The sequence below is a fragment of the Anabas testudineus genome, chromosome 22 (assembly GCF_900324465.2).
Source record: "Anabas testudineus chromosome 22, fAnaTes1.2, whole genome shotgun sequence".
NCBI lineage: Eukaryota > Metazoa > Chordata > Actinopteri > Anabantiformes > Anabantidae > Anabas > Anabas testudineus.
This window is the reverse complement of record NC_046630.1, coordinates 12,865,785-12,893,583: the sequence shown is the minus strand read 5'-3', so window position 1 is coordinate 12,893,583 and position 27,799 is coordinate 12,865,785. Positions and strand designations below refer to the sequence as shown.

The window sequence follows — 27,799 nt, the reverse complement described above, 5'->3', positions numbered from 1 at the left end:
AACTTGAAATGACGAGGCTAATTATGGGTTTATATAGGATTAAAATAACTAGCTCTAAATGATTACTGTCGGTTTTAGCTTGGGGTTTTACCTATAAAGATTGTTTTAGTTGTTAAAGGATAAATCAACATGAAAACAAGAGAGCTGCCTACGGGGGAAAAAATATTTTGGATCTCTGAAAAGAAGGGAAAACTGCGATCAGTGCAGTCAAACTACGAGTAGGACAGAAGAACACTGGTGGTGTTTTGTGTTTTGTGAATGCCAACAGTCATGTATGAATGGATAAACAACCTTGCTACTAACTGCATTACTGTGCATCAATTATAGCTTAACTATAACCATAATGGAAAAAAAAATTGACAAAAATTCACAATGATCGATTGTCCTCCTGGAGCTTGCTTTAAGGTGCTGCGAGCTGGCTTTATAGCTTACTGAAATGAAAATCAATGGCGGCCTGGAAGATAGGAAATCAATCAAAAACCTTATAGCATGCTTTAGAAGGTGGTTGGTGGTAATGTAAAGTACGCAATCAGTAGTTAATGGGCTAAAACATGACGAAACACTGGTAGAGGTCATTAATTCTGGTTGGCAGCACACCAGTCTGACCTTTCTTATACACCATGAATGAGACTGTGTGTATGTTTGTGTACATGTGTGCTAGAGGGGGGTACACTCACGCCTGCATCGTTGTCGTGGCAGTTTGAAAGGTGAACATATTTTCCTTGGGGAACCAGTTAGTGTCCTCTGCAATTAGAGAGGGGAAAAAAAAAAAGATGATTCCAAGGTTAAGTGAAAAACATGACAACTCTATGCACTCTGCGGTTAGTGTCTAATATATTAGAAATATGAAAGCACAAAACCAGCGACAGCACCAGCACTTCACAGTCCACCACTCCACAAATGGAGAGAGGGAGACACACAGGAAGAGACAGCAGAGGAGAGAGATGGGGAGACGAAGAGTCAGAAATACAGACCACGTCACATCCAACATCACTATCCAGCAGACCTGAGACGAAATAGATTTGAAAAAGTGTGACGAGACAATAAATATAATACTAGTTCCCTGTTATTGGATTTTTAAACATCCAACTGTAAGTCAAAGTCTAAGATCTCTGTGTGATTGACTTCACTGGACTGTTGATACCTGGAAAATAATGAAGTCTAAATTGTTCCGTGCTAAATGTTCATTTTGTGTCAGTTGATATGATGAGATGAAATCTTAAAGAGGCCTAGAATCATGACTTTTAAACAAACGGATCTAATTAGGAAGCAAAGATAGGTGGATTTTCTTTCTTTAAATGAGCTAGGTCTCACTATATGTCAGATCACTGGTTTTTTGTCTTTGAAAGTAGTCAAATGCTATTTCATCTCTGGTCCATTACCAAACTCGGCAATCCCAGCCGCAGGGCCTTATGAACAACCCCGCCTTCCCCTCCCACCATCATTTGGATTTCGGCACCTCTCCCTTCCTGTGTTCTCCGCCCTCTCACCTCTCTCCAGCCCAGTCACCCGGTCCACACTCCACATCCGCTCTAGGCGTCGATGCTGCTTGCCTGCCTCTCGGGAGGTGCTCTCCAGGTCCAGGGAGCCCTGGCTCCGCGAGGGAGCTCCGCTGCACGAGTCGCAGGCCAGCCCGCTGCATTCGGCCTCACCTTTTCCGCCCTCGCCCCAGCTGCGGATGTTGTGGGCGCTGACGGAGCTCTGCAACGGGGGTTGAGACAGGTGATGGTGGTGGTGGGAGTGGTGTGTTACATGATGGGAGTGGGCCCCGGCGACATTTAGAGGCTGCTGTTGCTGGTTGCTACTGCTGCTTCCACTTGCCCCACTACTTCCTCCACTGCTGGATGGCAAATTAGGGCCCGACACACCGTGGTGGTGATGATTTCCGTGGTGATGGTTACCGTGGTGGTGGTGGCTGCAACCACAGCTGCTAGCACCACGGCCACTGCTGGCATGGTAGTATTGGGTTGGAGATGAAGAGGCAGAGGAGGGGGAAGTGGAGGATTGGATCAAACCACCTCTGGATCCCACCCCACTACTCCCTGACTTCTCCTTCAAGACGTCCAGTTCTAGGCTCTCCTTGCTCCCCCGGCCACTACTCATCAGCATACCGTGCTGTGTAGTGATGGTGTATACACGGGCAGGCTGCAGGGTGCACTCAACGCACTTCTGCTGGTCTTCCTCCACTGAGAAGCTGCGTTCGAGGGACAGTCGTGCCGGCTTAGTAGAAACAGTGATTGAAGGGGGAGGTGACTGGAGTAAGCTCAGTGGCTGTTTCACCAGGCTGGGCTCTGGATTTCCCTCAGAGCCCTTGGTGCAAGATCGGAGGTTGTTATTGTTATTTGGACCAATAGTGTCACTTGGTGACTCTGGATCTGGACCCACCAGTGTTTCACACAGAAGATGAGCTAGAATAACATAGAGAAAGACAAATATGAAACTTAAAGAATTTGATGGATGCTAATGAGCAGGAAAAGAGAGAAAGAGGGAAAATAAGTCCAGGATGACACAGAGTACATCATAATTTCTTTGATTTGCAGCTCTTGGACTGAAACACTAATGATCGGAGCCTGTCTTTTCAGCAAAGGGTGAAGCAGAAACAGGAAGAGTTAAAGCAGTATGCAGAACGATATGATGGACAAATGGCAGGATGGCAGAGACGCTGACCTGATCCGTTTCGGTTTTCAGGATGTGTGTGGGACAGGTACTCTCCAAATGCTCGCGCTGCTCTGTGGGGACACACATACACGACACACATAAAGACATTAATTCATGGGTAGAAAGGAGGCGTGAGTGAGGAAGGAGAGGAAAGAGAAGGGGAGAGAAGAGAGAAGGGCAAGGGAATTGTAAATCATAAACCTAATTGCCTTCTTTGTAGGCTTGTACCACCCACAGATTAAGATGCAGCTGTTTTATCTCCACACTTCAGGCAGCTTCAGACCGAGAGAGGAGACGGTATGAGACAGCGGGAGAAGATAGAGAGACGCATTGTTTAAGGTTAGCTTAATTTCTCAGTGTGACCTCTGGTCTGGCTGCGTTGGTGGATGTAATTGCAGCCTGCAGACCATAAGTGTATTTGTTTTCTGGTTTACACGCAGAATGTACTGTACATGTGGATGTGTATGTTACATCTCATATCCAGAAAAATGCTTAACCTTGACAGCAACTGAAGAAAGATGCTTGGAGATGTGCTGACAGTAGCTATTATGAGCTCCATAACCAGTGCTGTGTGTGGTGCTTAACCCCCTTTTACTCTTGCTCTCTCTTTTACTCACACATTAAAAAAAGGCAACAGAGTCCTTTTTTTTCCCCTTTTAACAAAATGGCCCCAGGTCTTGCTGTTGAATGACTCTGACCTCCTAATGTTTCTCTAGTCTGTGTGTGACAGAAGAGGAAAAGAGAGACGGGGTAAGAGACACTCAAGACGTCCTTACAGTGCCAATCTGGACGCTGGCTGAGAGGAAATGCACCGCCGCAATAACTATTAGGAACGATTCATGGCAGTAATTAAGAATGAGGGGACATGAAAGGAGAAAATGTGAGTCGAATACTGTATGCTATAAAAAAAATCATTGTCCTGTCTCAACGGACTGGAAGACATTATGCCGTGTTGTCTTACAAATTACAAACAACATTTACTTGAGAATGGGGCTCAGGAGGTAGAGCAGTCGTCTACCGATCATGGGATGGGTGGTTTGATTCCCGACTCCTCCTGTCACATGTCGAAGTGTCCTTGGGCAAGATACTGAATTCCAAGTTGCCCCTGGTGAGTCAGCTCAGCTGCATGGCAGCCCAGCCATCGTTGTATGTGTGTGTGTGTGTGTGTGAACCATTTATAATTCCCTGCAATACTGCAGCTTTTATTTAAGCTTTTGTTATCGTATCGTTTGACTATAGTAAAAGTACACATGAAAAACTTAAACTTTAAAGTACTTTGACATTGTGCAGAGTGAATGAGATGTGCATTGAGTGTTCTATTGATAATTTATTTGAAATGCTCATTTAGCAGTTGTTTAATGAGACCAGCCACTGCTTGGAAACGACTGACACTGAGGTTTCTAATGATCTGTAAAGGCAGACTAATGGTTCTGATGTGAGACATTATCCAGTACTCGTTTTGTTTATGCATAATTTATTCAGTTTACATTGTAGTCATTGTAAAAAATATCTTAAACAGTGGCTGATACACTTTTAAAACCTAATTTAGTGTTTACATTCTTCAGTATATTAAGGAAAAATGTCCTCAGTGCTCTTGGCAATTATGTCTTCCTAGTGCAGCTGATGTCAGAGGTGACTGCTGACACACTCACATATAGATATACACACATTTGTGCAGAAGAAAATCCCGTCTGTGGGTGTACGCTTCCTCCGTGGTAACTCTGTCAATTATTAAAGCCTGTCCGACACACATACACATACATGCTTTCTCTCTCAAAAACACACACACACACACACACACACACACACACAGAAAGAGCAGGAGCGTAGTGAAATCTGACTTTCCTCAAACACTTCTTGGATGCACCATCTTTCCTTCTCTCTTACAGGGAGTTAATTATTTATCTCAGCCCCCCACCTACCTGCTTTCTCTTCTTCAAAGCAGGATTCTTCTACTGACATCTGAAGTGAACAAAGCAGCTTTGCATGTTTAAAGGAAACAAGCTGAGAGAGAAGTCACAAATGACCTCATGTTACAAGTCAATCGATATTAAATACACTGTTTAGATTATATATTTATTTCCCAAAAGCAAATTTTACACTTTACTGATTTTGACTGAGAACAGCACAGTTGTGATGAGACACGTTTGACCTAATTACTTTATTATTCAAGATACTCTAACCTTGTCGAAACCTCCATACCTATTCGTAACAAACTAGAACTAGGACTCAGATTCACCTCCATACATATTCATATGTACATGGTGTACATTGTAGTAGAGATGTTTAATTCATCTATTTAATGCAGTGAGTAGCTTTTTATGTCTTAACTAACTATGTCTAAAGACACATCCTGTGGTCGTGGAAAAGATGTTGATCTGTATCAGAAGGGTCAAATTATTGACATAGAGCAAAGAAAACATCTAAGGAGATTGATGAAACAACTAAAACCAGGTTAAGTACTGTCCAACGCATTATTCAAAACTGGAAGGATAGTTCCATCATCTTTGAGGTAGAAATGTGGTCAGAAAAAAATCTTGAATGACCGCGATCCGCGATCACTTAAAGGTTTGGTCAAATCAAATAGTAAAAGAAACAGCAGTAGAACTAAACAGCTATGTGAAGTGATGCACCCATCGTGCCTAGTGTCTACTGTACAAGCCTGTGGGGGCAGTGCTATGATCTGGGGTTGCTGCAGTTGGTCAGGTCCAGGTTCAGCAACATTATGTGTCCAAAGAATGAGGGTCAGCTGACTACCAGAATATACTGAATGACCAGGTTACATCAATGGATTTTTTTCTTCCCTGATTGTGTGGGAATATTCCAAGATGAACATGACAGGATTCATCTGGCTTAAATTGTAAAAGAGTAGTTCAGAGAGCATGACACATCATTTTCACACATGGATTAGCCAACATAAAGTCCAGACCTTAACCTATTGAAACAATGCCACATTGAATATGTGTCATAATCAAAGCTAATACAAAATATTAGAGTGTGTGACGTTTTTTGGACAGACTATACATTTTACTCCAATAGGCAGTGGCAGTTCATTATCTTCTGCACTGGATTCAGATTGCCTTCTCCCACACAAGAGATTCACAGGAAATTGTTTGCATGTAACTCATTGTTACAGTTTGTAATTTTATTTCATCATCAGCATTGGTTTCTACATATTGTAGGAAGTAATGGAATAAGAAGGAGCAGCCACGTTGTGCTGTTAGACGAAGAGCTACACACCCACAAACCCTCAGCTATGTGACCAACTCCTCTTACAGTCTCCTGTTATGAAGAAATCAGACTGCAGTTACCCATGTTAGGATGGAAAAAGTCATATTATTAACTCGCTTATCTATTAAACAATATAATGTAGTTTAAAACAGATCACAAACAGTTGTTGCTCTTATGCTGACTATTCCAAAAAGTGCATGTCCTTAAATCCACCAAAATCTTAAAGCTACAATCTTATTTATATCTCAAACACTTATAACCTTCAATATTTGGTAATTGATTAAGGACAGTTTTGCTTACTTGCTATATTTGCTGCATATAAGTGCAATATAAGATATTGAAGCTCTCTCATTCATTGCATTTCTATTTTGTTTTTGTTTAACAGTTAAAATATTTGTCTGCACCTGCAGCCGCTCTGGTTACTCAGTGTTTTTCTCCCAGTGGCAAAGACCCTAGCGAAAGTGAACCAAACTTTGAAAGAGTTTGGGGGTGCTGACTGGCTCCGCACGTGCTGCGACACCATCCAGCTCCTTCCACTACACTTCTAAAAATAGCTCACCGTGCATGCCACTGCAATTTTGGAATACTGCATCACCTCTGAAATCCTCTCTGTTGTGATGGAGTGTGTGTGTGTGTGTGTGTATGCACGTGGGTATGTGTATGTGTATATTCAAAGGCAAAAAGAGAAGGACTTACTGAAAACAAACTAATTATAAGAAATGTTTGTGTATGCCTGCATGAGCTGATACAATAAGCAAAGAACCCTGTTATGGAGAGTTGTGACAAATGCAGTTAACGTCAGTAATCAGCAGGTGTCCCTCAGACATTTTCATTTAGCCCTCCCATTTTATTATTCAACAGGCCAGGCACTCTGATTAGAATCAGCAAACAATGGTGCAAGATACTTTTATCATCCATTATACATTAGAGGAACCTGAGCTGGAAACGGATACAGCAAAATGCCTCTCAATCCATCTATTAAACAAAACCTCTATAGCTGCTGTGTTCTCTCATGTTTCCATTGTGCACCCACTCCATATATTACATGGGAGCGCACTACACATAAGGGACACAGGTGCACGAGGGAGGAGGTAAAAAAAAAAAACACTAAGTGGGGGTGAAAAATGACGTAGGAGAAATTGGAGAAGAAGGAGGAGAAGGAGAACTTGACGGGCAGATTTCCAATTCGTTCTGCATGCTCTCAGACATGTGACAGAAGTTTGGGGAAAGACACGAGTTGGGGAGGGGAGTTTGTGAGGACGAGATTAAAGCACAGACGCAGAGGAGTGTACAGAGGAAAAACTGGGGCATATTAAAAATGAAAGGTGAAGTAAACTTGAGGAAATGGGCAGACACAGAGAGCGCCGTCAGGATAATGAGAATCTAACAGACTGCTCCTCAGGGCGAATGCAATGCTGAAAATCAACTCAACCGCCATCCTAAGATCCACCGCACCATTTAAACCTTCAAGGAACGCCTTTGGCTTTGTTAAGTACTATGAAATGTGGTTTTACTCGGAGTGGAGGTGGCTCATTAATTAAAAATGTCTAAATTACTACAGACATAAGCACCTGAGCCAAACAGGAGTGACATTGATGATACAGGATCAGTGTCCTGGATTCAGACCAGGTCAGGTGCTTTGACAGTGACGGAGAGGTGGAGGAGACTGGTGGTGTGAGAGTGAAATCTTAAACCTTACTGAGCACGTCTGTTCTTTACAGGAGATGTAGATTCAACTACAGTAACTTGTAGTGACCCTTGTACCACGTTTTCACGGTGGTCCACATTTTCCAAAAAGATACCGACACAAGCTCAACGTAACTTTTCATAGTCTGGATTTTTTACATGGTACTATTGCTAAACGTGGCTAGGATTTAGGAAAGAACATAGGTTTAAAAAAAGCACTTAACAACAGTTACACATCCTGTTGGTCTACTGTGGGACAGGGACAATTCTAGTAACTAGTGTTGACTGGACAGGAAAAGGATAAACAAACAGCTTTCGCCTTTGTCCGGGGTTTACAGTTCACCAGATACTGTAAAGTACTTTCACAAGCTGGATGAGTCAGACACACGAGGCGCCGTCTACTTCTTGAACCACGTTCCGCTCAAATTCAACTGGCCAATCTGCAGATGCACAGAGCGATTCTCAACAACAGGAGATGCACCTCGGCACTAACAACTCTTTTAATGGATCCAGACAGAACAATGCATGCCAAGATACTTAACAGATGGGAACATTACAAAACTGTAAACATGACCTTTTCTTCACTCTCTTCTGGTTCGTGCTTACTAATGGCACAGATGGTGAAACATTTGTTTTATTTTTACTTTATCCACTTTTTTTGGACTTTTTTTTCTTTCCTTTTTTCATTCTGCATTACAGCAATGTTTCTGAAAGTACATCAATTAGACTGTTTTTTTCCTGGGTGGGGTCACTCTGGCAGGTGTAAAATATCCACCCACATTTGGAGGTGAGATGGTTTGTTTTTTGTTTAGTTTTTTTGTGTTTCAATAGGAGAATTCGAAAAAACAGGTTCTTTGGAATAATATGACAGTAGATACTGTCCCTATTTTGGACTGTGGCATCATTTTGACATTAATTATTTAATCTGTATTTATTCACTGGTTTGGTTTTATAATCTGTTATCGTGCCCTGTCGTCTGTTAATCGTCACGCACCCTCTCAATCCCCATAACTACACTGTGTCATAATAATAGGGATAATAAAACAAGTTGTACTTCTGTAAATCTCAGCTGTAAATTTGAACAACAGACTATGTCCTGGACTGCAAAAGACAAGCAGGATCCTCAGATTAAGGAATTCACTTACAGGTACTGTTAGAGGCACATACAGAGTTTTAGTGAAACATTAAAAAACACGAACAAACATTGGGAATTAGAGCAGTAAACTGTCATATAGAGATTTAAAACAGATGTTTGCTTTAATAAATGATACAGGACACAAGTTAAAAACGAGTAGTGTAGCTAGTCATAACAGGCACATTTGAACAGTTACTGTATGTTAGAAGGTTTATTATGCTGACTCAAAGGCAACTCATAGAGGTGAGTCTTTAGTCTGAATTTCAAAGTGGCAGCTGACGCTGACTCCATCTCTGCACCAAAAGCATATCAGCTGCATTTTTGATAAGTACGTAAGCAACAGATATGCTAATAATAATCTGTCATCTGTCTACACAGCACGTGTGTCAGCATCACTCACACTATACACACGTAAACACAACCTGAAGTGTATTTTTAGGTAAGTTTATGTATTTAGTGATTGTGTATTGGTGCTCCGAGCTGCACTTTGTATCGGACCCAAACACCTCGGGTGCAGACACACAGGCTCTGTGATCTTGAGATTTGGACTGTGAGCGTGGAACAGATAGGAGTGACTAATCAGCATCTTAGAGGTCTGGATGTAGAATTCTTCAGTACAGGCAACGACTTTAATCTCATCTGTTTTTGGTGCTTTTAGAGACATTGTGTTGTTGTTTTTGTGTAATGTTACAGGAGCTATGACTAAGACTAGGACACAGGTCTCTGCCACTGGTTAGTATGTGTCTCTCCAGAATGACTCGATGTGTGTCCTGCACAGATTCAGAGTACCCTGTTTGAGAACTGAGCCGCCTTCATGTTTCACAGTGGGGTTGTTGTTCCTTTCTTAGAAAGCTGATGTTATTTACCAAAAATCTTTCATTTTTAGTTTCACCTCTCCAAAGGACATTCTCCTTGAAGCACTGTGGTTTGTCAACATGCACTTCAGAAAGCTCCAGTAATTTTCCTATAATGTAATAATGTTCCTCTTTTATGGAGCCTTTTTTTTTTCTTTCATTTCCAAAGTGATCTGTGGTGTGACTGGACACTCAGCCTGCATCGGTTCTGAACATTTTTCAACCATACAAGCTATGCTTGTGTTCATGCTGGTGCCAGTTTTCCTTCCATGGACATTAAACATCTTATTATTAGTCGTAGTAAATGAGGTCACAGGAACTTCAAGCTGCCAGGAGATGGTCTTGACCAGGCTGGAGAACTATTTTCTTTCTTATCGTGTCTATGTTGAAGAACATCTTCAACATTTCAGGAAGAGCTGAGTGATGTGTCACAGGCTCCTTACAGTATTTATTTCAATATTGATCTAATCATGTCAGGCCTTTTCCCCTGTGGATCTTGATGCTGTGTAACACTGAGCACTGTTACAGGACAAGCTTGTGGCTGAATCACTTATCTGGCAATGTTTCCACTGGTTTAAATATGATCAGACCTCATGTCTCTCTAGGTGTCTAAACAATGGGCTGCCAAGCAAGGAGCTTCCTCACTCTTACTCTTACTCACGCACCTTAATCAAATCCGACTCTCGGATGGACTAATTGAATTGGGTTTCCTACAAACACACACACAGAACCGCATACACACACATACATGTGGAGCTTGACCTGTTGAGGGGCTTGTTGCATGTGCTGAGTGCCAAAGGGACTTGGGAATGTTAATTGCAGTCTTGAAAGTGTGGTGCATTATGGGACATATGGGAACAAAGCAACTGATCGGGGAGCAGATTAAAATGTCAGTACACTAGAGGCTCACCGCAGCCACCCAGACCTCTTACAGTGCTGAATGATGCATCTGTTTCAAACGCACACATTTGCACACACACACATCTCTCTGTTTTTTCTGCAACACTACACACACTTAACAATCAATCTTTAAATGGGTAATAGCCATTTTTTCATAGCAGACATTTTGACTAGTCACAGCAGGAAAAGCACTGATATTATAATAACGTTAACAATGACTCTCTTATATTCAAGTATACCCTGCCACTACAGCCAGTGCCTTTCCAACCACCTTATTTTATGGACATTTTCATTTTGCAGTAGAAATGCCAGACATTTTGAAAAAGGCAGTTCTTACTACCTGTCATATTGTGCTACCTATGGTTAGTATTAGACTCTCCTGTTAGTTTGCATTACGACCACTTGACAAAACAGCAAATACTGGCAAACAATTACTAAAAGTTTAGTCTGTGTATCTGCTACGGTTGTCATAATGTTGGTGAATATTAATATTATATGAATATCAGTGCTTTAACTGTGCATGTGCACGAGAAGTAATGTGCAGAAAATAAAAGCAACTAATATACTTTTCTCATCAGAAAGTAAACTACCTCCTTCACACATTTGAGATATGTAACGTTTATTTCAACATCCCTGGCAGCACTCAACATTGTGCCGGTCACATACAACCATTGTGGTGCACATGCTTTAAACATGTTCGTGCACATATCTGGAATAAATGGAAGCATGTGTGTATCCAGAGCGCAAATACAGATCTGTTGCAGGGAAAACTGAAAGTATAAGTTGTCACCACCTAACTACTACAATATACCCAACTTTTATAATATTTGCTTAGCAGCAGCGGACAGGGCATGCACAAATGTCAAAACATGTTCAGCGTCTATAATGTATCGTAAAATGCTGAGTTTGAAAAACTTTCAAGCCACTTTCAAAAACACAAGCCGGAGCAGCATTGATGTTCTTAATATGCATGTCACCAGGTTCCCAACAGTAAATTAAGCTTTCTCATATGTCGTATATGTATAGAGGAACATCGATATTTCAGTGATGACCAGAAAATGTGAACTGAAAAACTGTCAAAGAATACGTTTGTTTTGTCAAAGAATAAATATAGGATAGAAAAGAAAATGCAAGATTGTACAGAGTATAGAAGGAGAGGAAAAGATCGGCTTTGCTCAAATGACAATGCTGAACATGCAACTAAGAATTAAAACCATGTACACTGTTTCATTTTTGCAAAGATTTCTCTCTGTTGAGCTTAAACAATTACATAACAGCCCTCAGCCCCGTGTACAGAGTGACTGCAGCCCTGCAACAAAGACAGTCACACCTGATGGTCCTGTGTAAACTAAGACACAATATTCGATTTGCATGTGTTTGTGTAAACCAGCCCTTTGATCTGTCGCGCCATCTTTCACACCCCCACTGCCCCGTGAACGCTGTTGTCCGATGCTCTTCAGCCGTAACGCTGCACAGCCCTCGTCTCCGGCTGATGGAAAGATCAAAGCATTTGCTTTTTCACTCAATGTCACTGAATTGCGGTGTATAAATTGGAGGTAATCTCTCCTCTCTCTTCTTTTTTTTTTTTTTCCTCTTTACTCACAGTCACTTGCTTCTTCTTCTCATGAGCTGCTGGAGGGGACAGCGTGACCCGTTTCATAACCAGCAATCTATAAACATGCATAAGATGACACAGGCACAGAAGAGCGGGGGGTACCAGGAGCCAGACCCTCTTCAGTGTTTCCCATGTTTGCCTGGACAGTTTTCTTATAGATTTTGTCATTTCTCAGTTCTTTAAAGTTACCACCTCCATGAGGCTGAAATCAGTGGCTTTGATGGTGAAACATTTTCTGGCCCAGTCCGGTCTTTGTCCTCCAGATACTTCTCAATGTGTTGTGTACTTGCAGATTGTAAAATGTATTGCTGTGTGTGTGTGAGGATTAGAGGGGAGGCTGGTGTTAGGTACGGTAGGCACTGCATACGATAAGGCCGGAATGAGGATTACATTAAGGTCAACATAGGGGGTCAGGGGTTATGTTGAAGGCTATGCAAATGTAAAGTGTTACAAATAGGATTTGTTGCGATGATCCAAACGTGTGTGACTTTTCCCAGTTTGTTGAGGCAAAGGATGATGTCAGACTTTGATATGAGGTTCAAGCTGTGTTTAGGCGAGAGGGTTAGGGTTAGGGTTAGAGTGAGGGGCTAGGAAATATAAGATATTAACTGAACAAACTACAGTGTCAGGTAATGATGAGCCAAACTCAGTTATGACTGCACTGTGTGTGTCTGTCTGTGTGTGCACCTTAGCCTTAGTCACCACCCAGCTCTGAGCACGCAGGAACATGGAGGTATGCCATATGGGCGACTAAGACTGAAGGTGCAAAGAGGCACGTTAACCCCTTTTCTAAATAGTATTTATACTCCATATGTTGCAAACAAACTAACTCACTAACAAAAAATGAACTTATCTGTGTGACCTTGCATCAAAAACAAGGAATAAACATAAATCCTGTTGTTTCCAAATGTTTGAGTGAAGAGCAGTGTTTAGCATTCAGCTACTGACCTTCTATAAAGTGCGACATAGGTACAGCACAGGATGAAGTGAATGTATAAAAAAATCTAAACTGACCCTTGAAAGCGTAGATGTTAATGACTACATTAATGTTTATGATGGAAAAGAGGAGTCCGGTGATCTGACACAGCAATAAGAGCTCTACTGTGTCCTTCGAATAGAGAGAGCAAATCTCTACACACACACACACGCCTTCCTGTATGCATGTTTTTATGTTTGTGTGTGTGAAGTTGAGAGAAACCACTCGGAGTGCTTACTTCCACATTTATGGGGTCATGGGCAGGTGAAACTCTGATAAATATTGGATGTGATTATGCTGCATTTCACATCTACAGGGGACAGTTGTTGTTCTACTGTTAACTCCAAATAAAAACAAAACAAAACATCTGATTTCTGTGTCTGGGCTTGTTCGTATTTGTTTGAAGAGTAGGTGGAGTAGAGAGTTCGAGAAATAGGGGGAGATGAGGATAAGAGTATAGAGTATAAATAATAGCTATAAATAATATCAGTGCATTTTGTGTCTGTATGCATGTGTGTGTGTGTGTGTGTGTGTGTGTGTGTGTGTGTGTCTTTCATGCAGTCCTGCTCAGACACCTTTTGAAGTGACTTTCCATTTTTGTAGAACACACACTGATGTGTGTGACATGCTGCACTGCATGCAAAGACTGACATACTATAGGTAACACACACACACACACACACACACACACACGGAGAGAACGGCCAAATGACAAATCAGCCTACATCTGTGGATGCCGGAGTCCGCACAAGTCAAGGTCATTCCCTGAATTCAGATCAGACGTGGGTCCGGTCTGCACTGAGGCAGCTGGTGAAGCCCACAAATGGAAGATGTGTAGATTTGTATTCTGATCTCACTCAAAGATTGGAGCTCGCGGTCTGCGCTTCGCGCGCGGACATGCGATCACACGGGCGCACGTGTTTTGCGCCCGCTTCAGCTCCAGCTCCAGCTCCAGCTCGGGATGAATAGCCATCAGTGCTGCTGCTGCTGCTGCTGCTGCTGCTGCGCGATGCTGCAACAGCTGGATGCGGATCTATTTAAAGCCCACACACACTGTACGTCTTTTTTAAGAGTGAGTCGTTAAAAGCTTATGGCTGGACTCCTGCCAAACCGTCTGAGTCCCCGCTGGCTTCACAGGCTGAATACATGAGCAGCCCTTTACCAGTGGTACCCTCTGCGACTGCCCCAATAACTGACTGTGACAAGTGATCAGTGCAAATGCCCCGATCGATTGCGGTGATTGATTCATTGGCAGCTGGAACATTTGCGCGATGCGCTCAGACAGAAAGCAGTTGTAAAAAAAAAAATCCACTGGGATGCTATTTTCTCCTACAGGTGACAGGATATTTTGGGTGATTCCAAACTGAGCTAATGTATCAGGGTTACTTGAGTCACAGCAGCCCTCGCTTTGCCTCTGCATGACTTTCATTACACAATGATGCTTCATTCACAACATGAGTGAGGGCGCCGGCGTTTATCCTCTTCCAGACAATTGAATCCTAATAAAGCACAGCCTCAGTGAATTATAGGAGCACGTTTGCTCATTACAGCGGCAGGTTGGAGGGGATAACACACACATTTGCTGAGCAGCACGCCCCGGGCGACACGGGACAGCCGACAGACGCGAGAAAAAGCGCATAGAGCCTCTCTACGCATTACAAGCCAGGGTAGGTGTAGCAGTCATAGCGCAGTGGTAATTCACCAAAACACATCTGTCACTCACTGGAACTCCTCTTGGCTCGCACCTGAAGCCTTAAACCCCCCCTCCAGGCTTCCCGGTCATGCTATCAAACCAGTATACATAGGGAGCTCCGGGTGCCACTCACCTAACTTTTGCTGCCACAGATGAAATCGCATCGTTTCTCAAATTCTTCCTTTTGGACACGGCAGTTCCCATGCTGACATGGAAACGACGCAGGCAGGAAAACAGTTCATTCCAAACACTGGAAGGAAGAAGAAAGGCGATAATAAAAAAATAAATAAAAAAAAAATAGTATTAGAATTAAAAAAAAAAAAAAAAAAAAAAAGTTGAAGGGAAATCCGGGAGCAGACGCGTCTGCAGAGCAAAAGAGAGAGACGTCAGCTTCTTTCCATCCGGATATGAGCATGTATGTGGGGTAGCTGCACAGCTGTCAGCGTGTGGCTGAAAATACACAGCCCCCTCTCTCTCTCTCCCTCTCTCTCTCTCTCTCTCTCATTGATCTGAAACGCAATGGGAGGATGGTAGGGGTGGCGATATCACCATCATCATCACAGGAGGGAGGGAGGCGTGGTGGTGCTGGATGAGGGACACTGGTCCATCCATGTAGGAACCTCTGCCTTTCATCGCATCCATTTACGGACTATCATCTGTCCATCTTAATGTATTGTTTTGTGTTATGTAATCAGTGATGCTGGTAATAAGCCCCCACCCCTCCTCCTCTCCCCATCTTCTTTTCTCTCATCATTGAAATGGAGAGACTCTCATCCACAGCCAGAGACTGCGGGAGCAGAGAGGTTGAGGCGCGGCAGTGTTGTGAGGGCATCACTTCAAACTGTGGCATGAGGACAATGGCTTTAGACTGCGTTGTGTTTTGTTTTTGTTTTTCCTCTATTGTATAACGGTGTCTTTAAAGCCAGCGTGGTGTGACAGGCAGCGTTATCGGTTTTCAAAGGAGTGCTGGAGACTCACAGACCATAAAGGCCGGTGCCTATAGTATGTGTAGTGTGGAATTACAGTACAGCTGCTGAGTGATGTGCTCTAAAGCTCCCATCTTCTCTGTTGGGCAGTTTCAGCTGTAAATCGCATTGACCCATCATTAGCTGTCATGTAGTCGTAAGTTGTGTCTAATTGCTGACTTATGTTCTACAGTTTTTTCAACTTTAAAGCTCATTTTGTTTGGCCTACACAAGCTATTAGTGGTTTTGCAATTTGTACACATTTTTAATAAACCAACTTGTTAACTTGTTTTACTAGGGTGAAAAGACTGTTGCTCCACTTCTAATTACAGGCTTCTCCTATGATGACCCTTTTTTTTATATATATATGAAAAGTGAAGCCTGAATCATTCCTCATCCCAAATTAAGAGCTGCAGAGTGTTTGTGAAGATAATTAAGTTGTGAGTCTCTTTTTTTAGAGGCTTTAGGTGAGATGTGACTCTTTTTGTATTTTAAGCTCTTAAGTCACGTCACTGCGTTATTGCAGACTCATCAGTGTGCTCTGCTTCATTCTAAGTACTTCTTTTGTCGGTAGTTTGAGTTTTGCTGTAAGATCTAGTTGACGTTGTTTTAGTATTTATTACAATAGATAACAAACCTAAAGACGGGTGTGTGAATTTGTCAGATGTCGTCATAGAGAACATGAAGTAGAAAACACCTATTTTAAACTTAAACCAACAAAACTTAATTGGTAAAAAGGGAACTGAAGTCTTTACATTCGTGGCACTACAAGTCAGGAAGCCCATTTGAGAACGCTGCATAATTAATAGTATGGATCAATACAATATGGAAATTTGCAGTTTTTTTCTATCTGTAATTAAAATAAATCAATGTTTGCAAAAGTCCCACAAGCAAAGAGAATTTGTTAACTCGCTGCTCAGAGGCATTTAACCAATCACTGATAGAAGTGGATGTTAGTTTCCAAGGTGTTTGCAGATGTCATAAACAGAAACTATGGACGAATCACCCAGTAAAAGCATCAAATCGATCAATCTTTCTGTACACAGGTCATTTCTCCAGCAGTCCAAATGTGCAGGATGTCCTTGGGCTTCATATCTTTTGTTATGTGCTTCTGCTGCACACACATTAAGACAAAAGGAATGAAAATCAATAAATAAAGCAAAGCCCTGCTGGGCTGCTTTGAGCGGCTGTAGGCCATTAAGTAGTAAATAATTCCAGGCATCTCTGACTAGACTAAGAGAGCATGTGTGGACGGACTTCAGATAAGCATGGGAGAAAGAGTAATGAATGAGCAGAGAGAGCCTGGGACGGTGGAGCAGCTCGCACGAGCCAGAAAAGAGAAAATGAATGAATGAATGGAGGCATGAATGGACAAAATGGCACACGGAGGAATAAGGGAGACACAAGGATGAATGACAGGAAGGTTTTTCCATCTGCATAAAAGCTGCAGCTACGCGTCCACTATCAGCAACCACAGTGGGCTGCTGCTGTGCTGAAATGTGCTGAAAAGGGGGGAAGGAAATGAGCAATGAGAATGTGAGGAAAAGAAAGGCACAGGCGGCCATTTATCCACATCTGTCCCAGATATTGGTGTCATTTTTAGCCATGCTAGCAGAATGGCTGTAGGGACGGTCTGTCGGTCTGCTGGTCTCATGGTTGTTCTGCCACTTTGGTCCAGACACAAACATCTATTGGGTTGATCTTCATTATTTTAAGAAGGTGAATCTGACATTTGGCATGTGAGGTTTACTTTAAGTTAAACACCTCTACAATTATTGGATAGATTGTCCTGAAACTTGCTGAATTCATGTCAGGATGAGCTGTAATCACTTTCCCCTGGCTCGTCTTCTGGCACCATCATTAATTTATCCAGTAATTTATAAGTAAATGATAAATAGCCGCCAAAACAAATGACATTCCCGCTCACCTAACAGCTAATTAGCATTAGTTAGCCACAATGTTCACGTCTAAACACATCTAAATTGGTGGATCATAGAAAGCTGCAAAAGTGAACATGATCAAACATGAGTGTGTGTGTTCCTGATGCACTTGTGTTTAATGCTTTTATGTATGCTTGTATGTTCCCAGTGAATTTAATCGTCACATGATATCAGTTCTTCCATCTGTAACTTAATCAGTGCATCTGACACTGAAAAAAAAAATGTGTGTGAAGCAGCTGGTAAAAATATGATCAAAGTAAATACTCGGCCGCCCTTGACAGGGCTAAAGAAGCAGTGAGATACTGTGATGATGAATTGTGACTTGACTCTTGCGGGCTCCAGATATTTAATCTGTAAAAGTGAAACCAAATCTGATGAAATGTCCTATTTTTGGAGACTTTGAGGACATTTTGGGATAAAAAGTGGGGGAAGGGGCTTGATGACTGCATGTTTAGCTGGTATAGTGGGGGGTGTTGAAGCTTAAGAGTGGATTAAGACTGTGAAGCTATAAATGCTTTAAGTGAGACAATGTTAAACTTTGATACCTGACTCCTAATCTTAATAACACCGAACTAACCAAACAAAATCAATGTTTCTTTAAATACACTGCTTAATTTAAGGAGATGGTAAGAAGAGACGATTAAGAACGTCTAACCAACATTAAAGAATAATACATTTCAATGGTAATGAACCTTACTATATACTCTCATTTGCTATATTTGACCTCTTAATTAAGTTATTCACTCAAAGCCATTAGCAAGGAGAGTTGCATCAAGCTTTATAGACAATCTTTTTTTTTAAAATAACCTCACAGTAATGTATTAAAGTAGGATGCATGTCAATAGTTTTTCACTGATATAGTAACAATTAGAAAAAAAAAAAAATCTGACATGCACATCAGTGCATTGGGTAATTTGCCAAGAATCGCTATCTCCATTTCAAAAGTGGAACTGGAAAAGCTGCTGAATCTCTCCGTGTAGATGAGGACCTGCTCACCTGACAGAGCAGTGAGGGGTGAGAGGAGATGAATGGCAGCAGTAAAGTGACAGAAAGCATGGCACACAGAAATGAAGTGTGCTGGTGGAGGAGGAGAGATTTTCTTGGGCAGATGATGGATAGTGCAATCTGTGGGCGGAAAGAGAGAGAAAGTGGGTTCAGTTTATGTTTGTGCGTCCGCCTGTGTGTGTCAGGTTGTACGGGGGGGGGGGGGGGAGCCACAGAGAGACTGATAAGTCTCAAGTCTCAGAATATACACAATTATATTATATCTCATCGCTGCAACAAAAAACTGCACCTCAGAGCTTCTCTACAGAGTCAGCAATCTGTGAAAGTGATTTGTGTTTTTATGCTACAGCTGTCAAAGCCAAATAATATTCATGTCAGGACTCATCTTTGTAAAGACTAAAATGCGTTGATGGCTATTTCTGACCTAACTCTGATAAATTATTCCTCGCCACCACAAGTTTCCCCACATGTCGGGACTGAAAAATGTCCAGTTCTGTGATTCTGTTTTCAAGCTTTTCTCGCTAATCCGCTGCCCTCTCTGCAGAGCCAACAGAGCTAGTAGCAAATAAACTAACAAACAAGGTCAGCCAAGAGGCATTTATCCCCTCTGCATACATGGACTAGCCGCCACATCAATCTCGCCCCGAGAAGCCTGAGCGAAAACAAATACAATGGCGCACACACACACACTCGCTGGAGCTGATAAACGAAGCATGAGCACTTCCACAGGCAGTGCACAGAACAAGCTGCCATACAAGCAGATCTCTATCGAGAGCCGTGGCCCTAGCGTGCACCAGATTTCTGTGCTTGATGTCGGTGCCTCGCGCTCGTCTGCTAAACAGAGCAGACAAGCTGCCAGCAGCAGCTTAAATGAGGTGTTTGGTCTGTCTAAATAAGTAATTGGGAATTATGTTAATGTGGCCTTTGACAAGTTGCTCGATTTGAAATGACAATGTCATTTTGATGTGTTTCATATTCATCGCTGGAAATGGAAGCGTGTTGTTCATGTTGATAGAAAGTGTTTGATGTTGAGTAAGATAACGTGTGCCTGCAGGAAGCAGGCAAAATATTGTAAATACTTTATGAAAAAACACTAACAGCTAAATAAATAACATAACATAACAAGATATTCTTTTATTCCAGGTAAAAGTTTACAAATGTCCATGGTCACCAGACAGAGAATGAATCCTACTCTGTCTGGGGAACTTTTACTGCTCCCTGACAAAAACTAAGCATTTAGTTTATCGTTGTTGAGGAATTGAGGCAAAAGTCTGTGTAGCTGTCCATGGTGCTGAAACCAGACGCTGAAAGGAGAACCACTAAAGCAAATGACTCCTGTGAATACTAATGTTGGAAAATGACCTAGACAGAACATTTGGCAGAGTCTTGGAAAAAGATGGCTGACCCTAAATGAGCCCAAGGAGAAATCCAGAAAGGGGAGAAACTTCAAAATAGAGGACAGTAAGTGGGCAGATGGGAAACGGGAATGCAATAGTCGGGAGTGGAGCGAGCCAGAGGGAAATGAAACAGGCTAATGAAATAAGAGGTTAACACAAAGAGAGATGGACAATGTAACCGTCTTTGATAAAGAGGCTCTCTGCGTCTGGTGTTCACTTGTGTATGCCATGTTTAAAAAGTGAGCCTGCGTCACACACGTCCATTCCCTCCTTCACTTCCTCCTCAGAGACTCGGGACTTGGGACTCTCATTATTTATCAGTAGTGGACATGAGCTTCATAACAGCACTAAACTATGGTCTCTACCCTGGTGACTCATCCACTATCTCCCTATCCATCGTTGTCTGCTGGGCAAAGGTTTGCAGGATGGTAATTGTCATTCTCCGTGTTTGCCGGGAATCCCCGCTGTCACGTCGTCCACCCACGGCCCTGTGACATTCAGGCATCAGCAATAAATGAGCCATTGAATCGTGTCTATGATGTCGAGGATTAAAGGTCTTTATCCGTTCGCATGATGAGGGAGAACCACAACACAGGGAGTGACAAAGCACAGTCATCAGCGTGCACCCTCGCGCATCTCATCGATCATTATGTTCTTCACTTCTCTCTCATTCATTTTTCAATCCCCTTCTTCCACTCCCCTGTTTCCTCGTTGGACATTTCAATGATTTAATCATTATCCTACAAATGTTTCCAGTACATCTATTCACTTACCACTGTGGGATCAAGAGTTCCTTGAGGGTTTCCATCAGCAGTAGTTATTATTTTTCATTAGTTTCAGGGGGGATATTCTGGATGCCACTGGCTCCACTCCTCGTATGTACAGTGAATTCTTTCAGTGGCACCGCAAGTGCCAGAAAGTGCAGCTCTGCGTCTCTGCATGGTGTTGACAGTGATGAGCTGGCCCGTTGCTCTACAAAGGCAGCTATTGCTGTCAGCTCTGTCATCTGTACACTCGTGAACAAAAGCAGGCTCCCTTTCAAAGAGCGAAGCAGAGAAGAGTGAGGGCAGAGCCTCTTCAGTTATAAGGTCAAACAGTCAACATCTTTGTCTGCACTGCTCTCTGACAGCATAGACTTAATTCTCACACTGCACTCGCTGAGATGTAGTATCTGTGCCGATGGTGGGTGGGTATACTCACTAGACAGTCTCACTTATGGATGGATGGGACATAATAAGACATAATAGAAATAAAGTGACATATCTCATGTATAATATAATTCCACATCACATACTGTAAATAATGTAAAATTAACTTCACTGACCATTCATGTGGAGTTGAGAAGCGTTATATTCCTATTTACTCATTTGACAGGTACTTTTATCAAGGGGACACACACACCAGGAGCAGCATGGTTTACTACACAAAGTTTCATTAGCTACTTGATATTCCTGAAATACAATATAGGGGAAAAGTTTAAAAATCACCTAATTAGAACTAGTGTGATTTTTTTCTCACTCTTCTTTCTGTGTGGTGATCAGTCGTCATGTATTTCTGCCCACTGCTGTGTAAGCAGGTGAATTTATTGTGTTGTAAAGGGTGATATAACTCTAAGAGGGCAGTTGTCTAATCGCATTACTGATCCACAATCACCTCTGAGACTAATGACATTAATGTCAGCGCTTAGGGTTCACATACAGTGTGTGTCTGTGTATGTGTGTGTCTGTGTGTGAGAGGGGAAGGCCCTCCTCTGTACGTGACACCCATGTCTATTCCCACCTTGTCTCACCTTGGTACTGCAGCACACACACACCCCTCCTCCATTGCTCCTCTTCTCCATCCTTGCATCCTTACTAAGTCGCTCGTAACGTGGACTCCCTGGAGACATATTTCCACCATGGAGCCTAATAGATTCCCGCTCTTTCTGGTTGGCTGAGGAGCATGGTTTGATTCTCTGCGAGAGGTTAAGGACAGATTGGTTAAATAGAGGAAGAAAGCTGACGTAAGGAGATGCTGTGAGATGAGATGAGAGTGGAGAATGGAGAGAGAAAAGTGAGGAAGGTGTAAAAAACACCTGTTGTACTCATCCAGATGAAAGATGAACTGAAGTGTTTCATTCTGTGGTTTGAACAGTCAGATCAACAAACTCATGGTGATTCAACCCCATCACTGTCAATAATTAATTTTTCAAAATTTACTGTAATCAAGATTTCTCCAAATTGCTTGTTTAAATAGGGCAGTAGTACCTCTGTCAGGTGGTAAATATGATGTTCTGGGTATGCATTTGCATAAATAAACTGCTAAACAGTTGTAGACCCTGTTAGATAACTCATTATTTTATCAGTATTCTCCAACATATTGAATGTATTTGCAGTTTTTGTCCCAGTGTGACTCCCTCTGCCCTAACTCCTGCAGAGTTAGCAGGTATTAGAGTGTAAACAAATTTGAGTAGTTCCTCAGGAAGCAGCCGCTGGGTGTAGTTAAGCTTTACCCAAAGTGAATGGTGCCCCACTACAGTACAGTGGTGTTACGTTGCAGATTAATGAGAGACTGAAGCTGGTGCTGGCTGCCCTCCCGGAGGCTGAATGATAAATTATGAAGACCTGTTTGTCTCTGTTTACTCAGACGAAACGTGCCCTTGTACCATTCATTCATTATTTCCAGTGTGTGTGTGTGTGTGTGTGTATGTGTGTGTGTGTGTGTGTGTATGTGTGTGTGTGAATGAGAGGAGAGAGAAACGCTATGGTTGTAAAACTGAAGCTCAATGATGTCATCAGACATCAGCTCGCCAGCACACTGACTCTTACTCTGAATCCAGAACAATGCGTCCTTTGCAGGGTGGGGAGTGATTTACTGCGGCTCAGGGGCAGCTATGATGGAGCTGGATATGAATTCAGAGTGCCAGAAAGCATCTGTGCTGCAGCTATAATCCCTGCACAGCAACATACAGGCAGGCAGAGGGAGAGACACCAGGACATACAGGCAGACATACAGAAATGTGTAGCAGCTAACAAAGAGCCATAAAGAACACCAGACGTGGAGTGGATGTACACAAGTGGAGAGAGACAGACATACTGTGCACACAGACTGTGAAGTGTGATGTGACATATGGATAGAAAACGCACACAAGAAATGTGGCTAAGAAGCAGTATGCACGGTATGCAGCAGCCCCTTAGGTAAAAAAGTATTTATGACAATATAGTAGACGTATATTCAAAATACCTTATCTAATACTCTGTGATTAGTAATGTGCGAAACAATGTGTATTTCATTGTTACATTACATCTGAACAAACCCTTCATATACAGCACTGCTTAAAGTTGTATTAATGTGCATTGCCAAATTGAGGATGTTACCATCAGCATTCAAGTTAAAGGACCAAATTACCAAAAATAAGTTTACGTTACTACAAACACAAACAGCGATGACGTGACACGTGGTTTCGCAGGTAAAACAGATCAAGCAGACTGAACGGTAGTTAGACAGCCAGATGGATGGCACGCAAAGACTAAATCCACTGAGGGACAAACAGACAACAAATAGCAGACAGATACACAGACTGACAGAGCAGACAGTGAGATGACAAAGGGCACATTGATCTGATTAAAGCCCTTTGCTTCCCGGCTCTCTCCTCTGTCTCACTGCTCGACTGGGAAAAGGTCATTTCTTTCTCACTCACTGTGACCTAATGCCTGCGAGGGCAGCTCTGCCAAAACGCCTCAGATCTCTGTGGGTTGGCAAACAAAGAAAGAGAGAGAGAGAGAGAGAGAGAATTTACTGTAGGAAGAGGGGAGGACAGTAAAATACAGTAAAGACTGAACCATGCACAAACAGAAATGAGAGCTGGAGGACAGGGGAAGTGGTGGGGACGGCCCATCCAGCGCAGAAAATCGCATGGACCAGAGCGAGGTGAGAGAGAAGAAAGTGATAAATGAGCAGCCGTCAGAAGGCTGGGCGGTTGAGCTATGGGAGACCCTGGTGCACAGACAGAGTCCTATAGACCCTGATACTACTACTACACACACACCAGTTTCAAGGGCAAGGGCTAAGCTACAGAGAAACGGAAACCTGAATATACCATTTGTGGCACTTTGGTAGATTTCTGGCTTGATACAGTGTCAACTGTACAAAAATCCAGTCCTAAAGAAATGAGACAAAAGTCATAGCAAAAGTAGAAGTTACAAGATCTGTTATCCATGCCACCAGGCTAGAGATGTGTGACATGCTTTCCTCTGTTTTCAGTCCAAGCTTGGAGAGAATCTGACCCAACACAGGATAGGTTGGCAAAGAAAACTACCTAATACAGCAAATATAAGACTTAGAAAAAGTTAAAGAAAATAAAACAAAACACTTGACTTTAGCTACTCACCAAAACTGGTGGAAGTGTGTTGTCACACACTCTATAAAAGTGAACTACACCTGGTTTAAATTAGTCTTGCATTTATCTAAAACAAACCCACCCGGTGTAAAAATATACCGTTCACGTCATGGGATTTTTATAGGCTCTAGCAAGTACGTGGGAGTATTTCTGTCACGTAGGGAATATCAGAACTCATGGCCCCGATTCTATCTGGAGAAAAGGCGTTCTTCTTTTAGCAGCTGCAAACACCGGTGACGTGGTCGGACAGCGAGGTGCTCTCACCTCGTGTTTCCAATCAGGAGTGTTAGCAGGCTATTATTAGCCTGGCAGAGGGCTGAGAGAAGCAACAGCTCTGCCCAGACCTTATGCTGGATCAACCACAGCTGCGACTCTGTCTTTGTGACCTCCGATTGCTGCGAGTTCGTTGTATTCCACACAACACGGGACCCGCAGCTCCCACACATGTATCTGTAGTCATATTCTTCTTTAGAGTGACTGAGGATATGATTTTATTTTCCTACTGTTTTCTCTTGTGTTACGTTACTGTGCATGGGAACGTGACGCCGATCATTTGTCTCAAATTAGTTTTAGTGGAGCGTCGGAGGGATGTGGAGGTAAACAATCAACTGCACAGGCAGGGAGTTTTTATTAAATTGATTTAAAACCTGTGATTTATCAGCTTGTCATCCTGTTTGTTAGATTACAATAAACAGTTGGGGTTTATTCTCATGTGTGTTTATTTTCTAGTTAGAGCTGCTGGCCTGGCTGTAAGACTCTACTTTAAAGAGCATTATAAGTTCAGGTTCAGGGTTTGCTGCTCTAAAGTGAGTCTCTTGTATAAAGTTCTAACTTGGTCTTAGAAGAAGAACCTGTTGTTGTTACCAGTGAACCGACTCCGTTCCCAAACTAAATATAAATATGCATCAAAGAAATTCTGCAGGGCCGAGTTTTTACTCCTGTAGACTGTGATTGACTCGTGTATTGCTCTTTCAAACACCCTCCTTCTCCTGTGATCATGGCCAGCCCCCTTTTTTTTAGTGGGTATACCTACATCCTCATGCCCTGTAACCTTGCAAATCAACTAATTTCCTCTCAGACTGTAGGATTCTAGAAATAGTCTCTCACCACTGTGATATGCTTACAGCTTGGCTGGAACCCGGCTGTGTTTCAGCATTTAGTCATTGGTAATCAGAGGTCGGTGACTTTGAGTGTTTTAGTAGCGTGTGAAAGAGTGTTTTGACTGCTTGTTGCAGAAACACGAAGGTGTTGAAGTGCTGTGCTCTGTATGGGAGCAGTTCAGTTTAGTCACGCATAGATTGAGCACCGTGTGCGCTCAATATTTCAAATGCTCTCTCACATTTACTGTAAATGTTTAAGCATCGTGTGTATGTGTATCTGAGAGATGAAACGCATGTTATGTAAAGAAGAAACATGAATCATCCCCCTGCCCACATAAAATAACTGATAACGCTGACTGCGTTTGTCGTGGACAATTTCCTTTTCGTCTTATCGCTCCAACCTGTACAGGCCTGAGGCCGCGATCAACTGACTCACACTGAAACTAATTGAAAACTAGACAAAAAAGGGAAAATCTAGAGACAACAGACGCAACCTTAAATTACTGGTCCACACCGAGACCAGAGCTGACGAAGAAAGCTGGTACGATACAGAGATTTAGTGAACAATAACCTTGTCCCTTGCTGGATCTGTGCCTGAAGTTCAAGTTCAATGTTGCAAATAGCTTTTCTATTGACACTTTGAGAGTCGAGCGTCATTGTGCACGCTGTAATCCTTTCAGGGTGAACTCCTTCTTAAATGTAATTTAATAATCATTTCAGTCATATTTATATTAATTCTTTTTTCTATTGTTTTTAACATCTTACATATCAATCATACATTGGAAAATAATCATTAGTTGAAGATTTTTTTTTATTAATTTAATTAATTAATTTTAAATTTTAATTAGCATATTGGCATAAAATGAAGAATAGAAGCACATTGTTTATTTCTTCCTTTCTTTAGGCCTACTTTATGTGTAGCATCTCGACGGATACTCTATCTTTTCTAACTATCTGATGAATCTGGATCAGTCTCTCCGTTGGTCTGTTTTTCTTGCACTTTACTTCCAGTGTTTTGACAACGAGGCAAGAAAAGCTGGAACAATTTAAAACGATCAAACGCTCCACTTGAAACTCCTTTCGACAAGGCTGCTGCTGATTTTGAACCATCTCCAGCAGGACTTATTTCCAAAATATTTTTAATATTCAGACCCTGCATTCAGAAAATGCAGTATCGCAGTTCTCCAGTGTCTCTTCACTGCTCTTTGAATGCCTCCATTTGCATCTGAGGCAACGTCCTGCCAGCGAGTAGACATAGACATACTGTATGTGTTGTGCTGTGCCAAGCAGCAGACAATTACAAAAATACTGTTAAAAACATTTAATTTGCATCTGTGCTAAACTGCAGATGGGAACATAAACCACACACAAAACAGATTATGTGCAATAAAACACTACCCAGACAGCCAGTCCCAGAAATTAGTCTGCGGCCATGGACACAGTTTTACCTCAAATAAGTCTCGACGCTGCCGTTTGGAGAATCACATTCATCAAGAGCATATTTGGAGTGGCTGCTACTTCTGTCCTGGAACAAGGCACATGTTACGGATGAAAAAGATCTACAGAGAGGGAAAGGTTTACAAAAGTGGTAGCTGGAGGCTGACAGATCTCTGAATGGGGAGGTAGTGAAGACAAGTGACTGCAGCAGAATTTCACCTCCGTTTAAAATCCATCAGAAATGATTTCTGTGCTACAGAGAAGAATCTAAAGAGCAACCTGAACCCACATTCAAGACGTAAAAACAGAAAGTGGTCTAGACACATTCTTTTTCCAGTGAGACAGATGCATAAAAAATATGCTTCTGTCTTTGGTTTCCAGCCTTTTTCAGCTGTGTATGACATGTTTTCAATCTGAAATCAGGGATTTAACTGTCGTCATGTTTATGTAGCACAGAAAAAGAACTGCCAGTGCTGGCAGTTTTATTTTTATTAATAGTCTCGATTGATTTATTGCATTATCAACCTTATGGAGTAAAATTGAGGTCAGTGGAATTGGGGGGAATTTGCATTTGAGGGTCATTAGGGGAACTTTTCTGTGTGTTGACACTATTTTTGTGTTCATACGTCACAGAGGTACTATCACTAGAGCAGCACAAAGCGTGCCCTACTTACCTGTTTAAGTCCGCTTTATCCCCATATTTATTTCAAAAGCCTGCAGGCAAGGGAAGAGGAATGAGAGGTGAGGAAACTAGAGGAAGGATGGGGAAAGGGCTGTATAGATGGAAGATAGAGATATATATATATATATATATATATATATATATATA

The 27,799-nt window shown here is 42.2% G+C and overlaps 1 protein-coding gene across 1 annotated transcript in view; it reads right to left on the bottom strand.

Annotated features, from left to right (window-relative positions):
- The window catches only part of LOC113148416 (NMDA receptor synaptonuclear signaling and neuronal migration factor), a 33,636-nt gene extending 18,659 nt beyond the window's left edge, over nt 1–14,977 (bottom strand). Inside the window, 4 exon segments of the mRNA XM_033325844.1 lie at nt 672–744; nt 1,491–2,408; nt 2,668–2,729; nt 14,882–14,977. Of these exon segments, the coding sequence (XP_033181735.1) occupies nt 672–744; nt 1,491–2,408; nt 2,668–2,729; nt 14,882–14,952 (1,124 nt within the window). The 5' untranslated portion in view covers nt 14,953–14,977.
- Between the last annotated feature and the right edge of the window lie 12,822 nt (nt 14,978–27,799).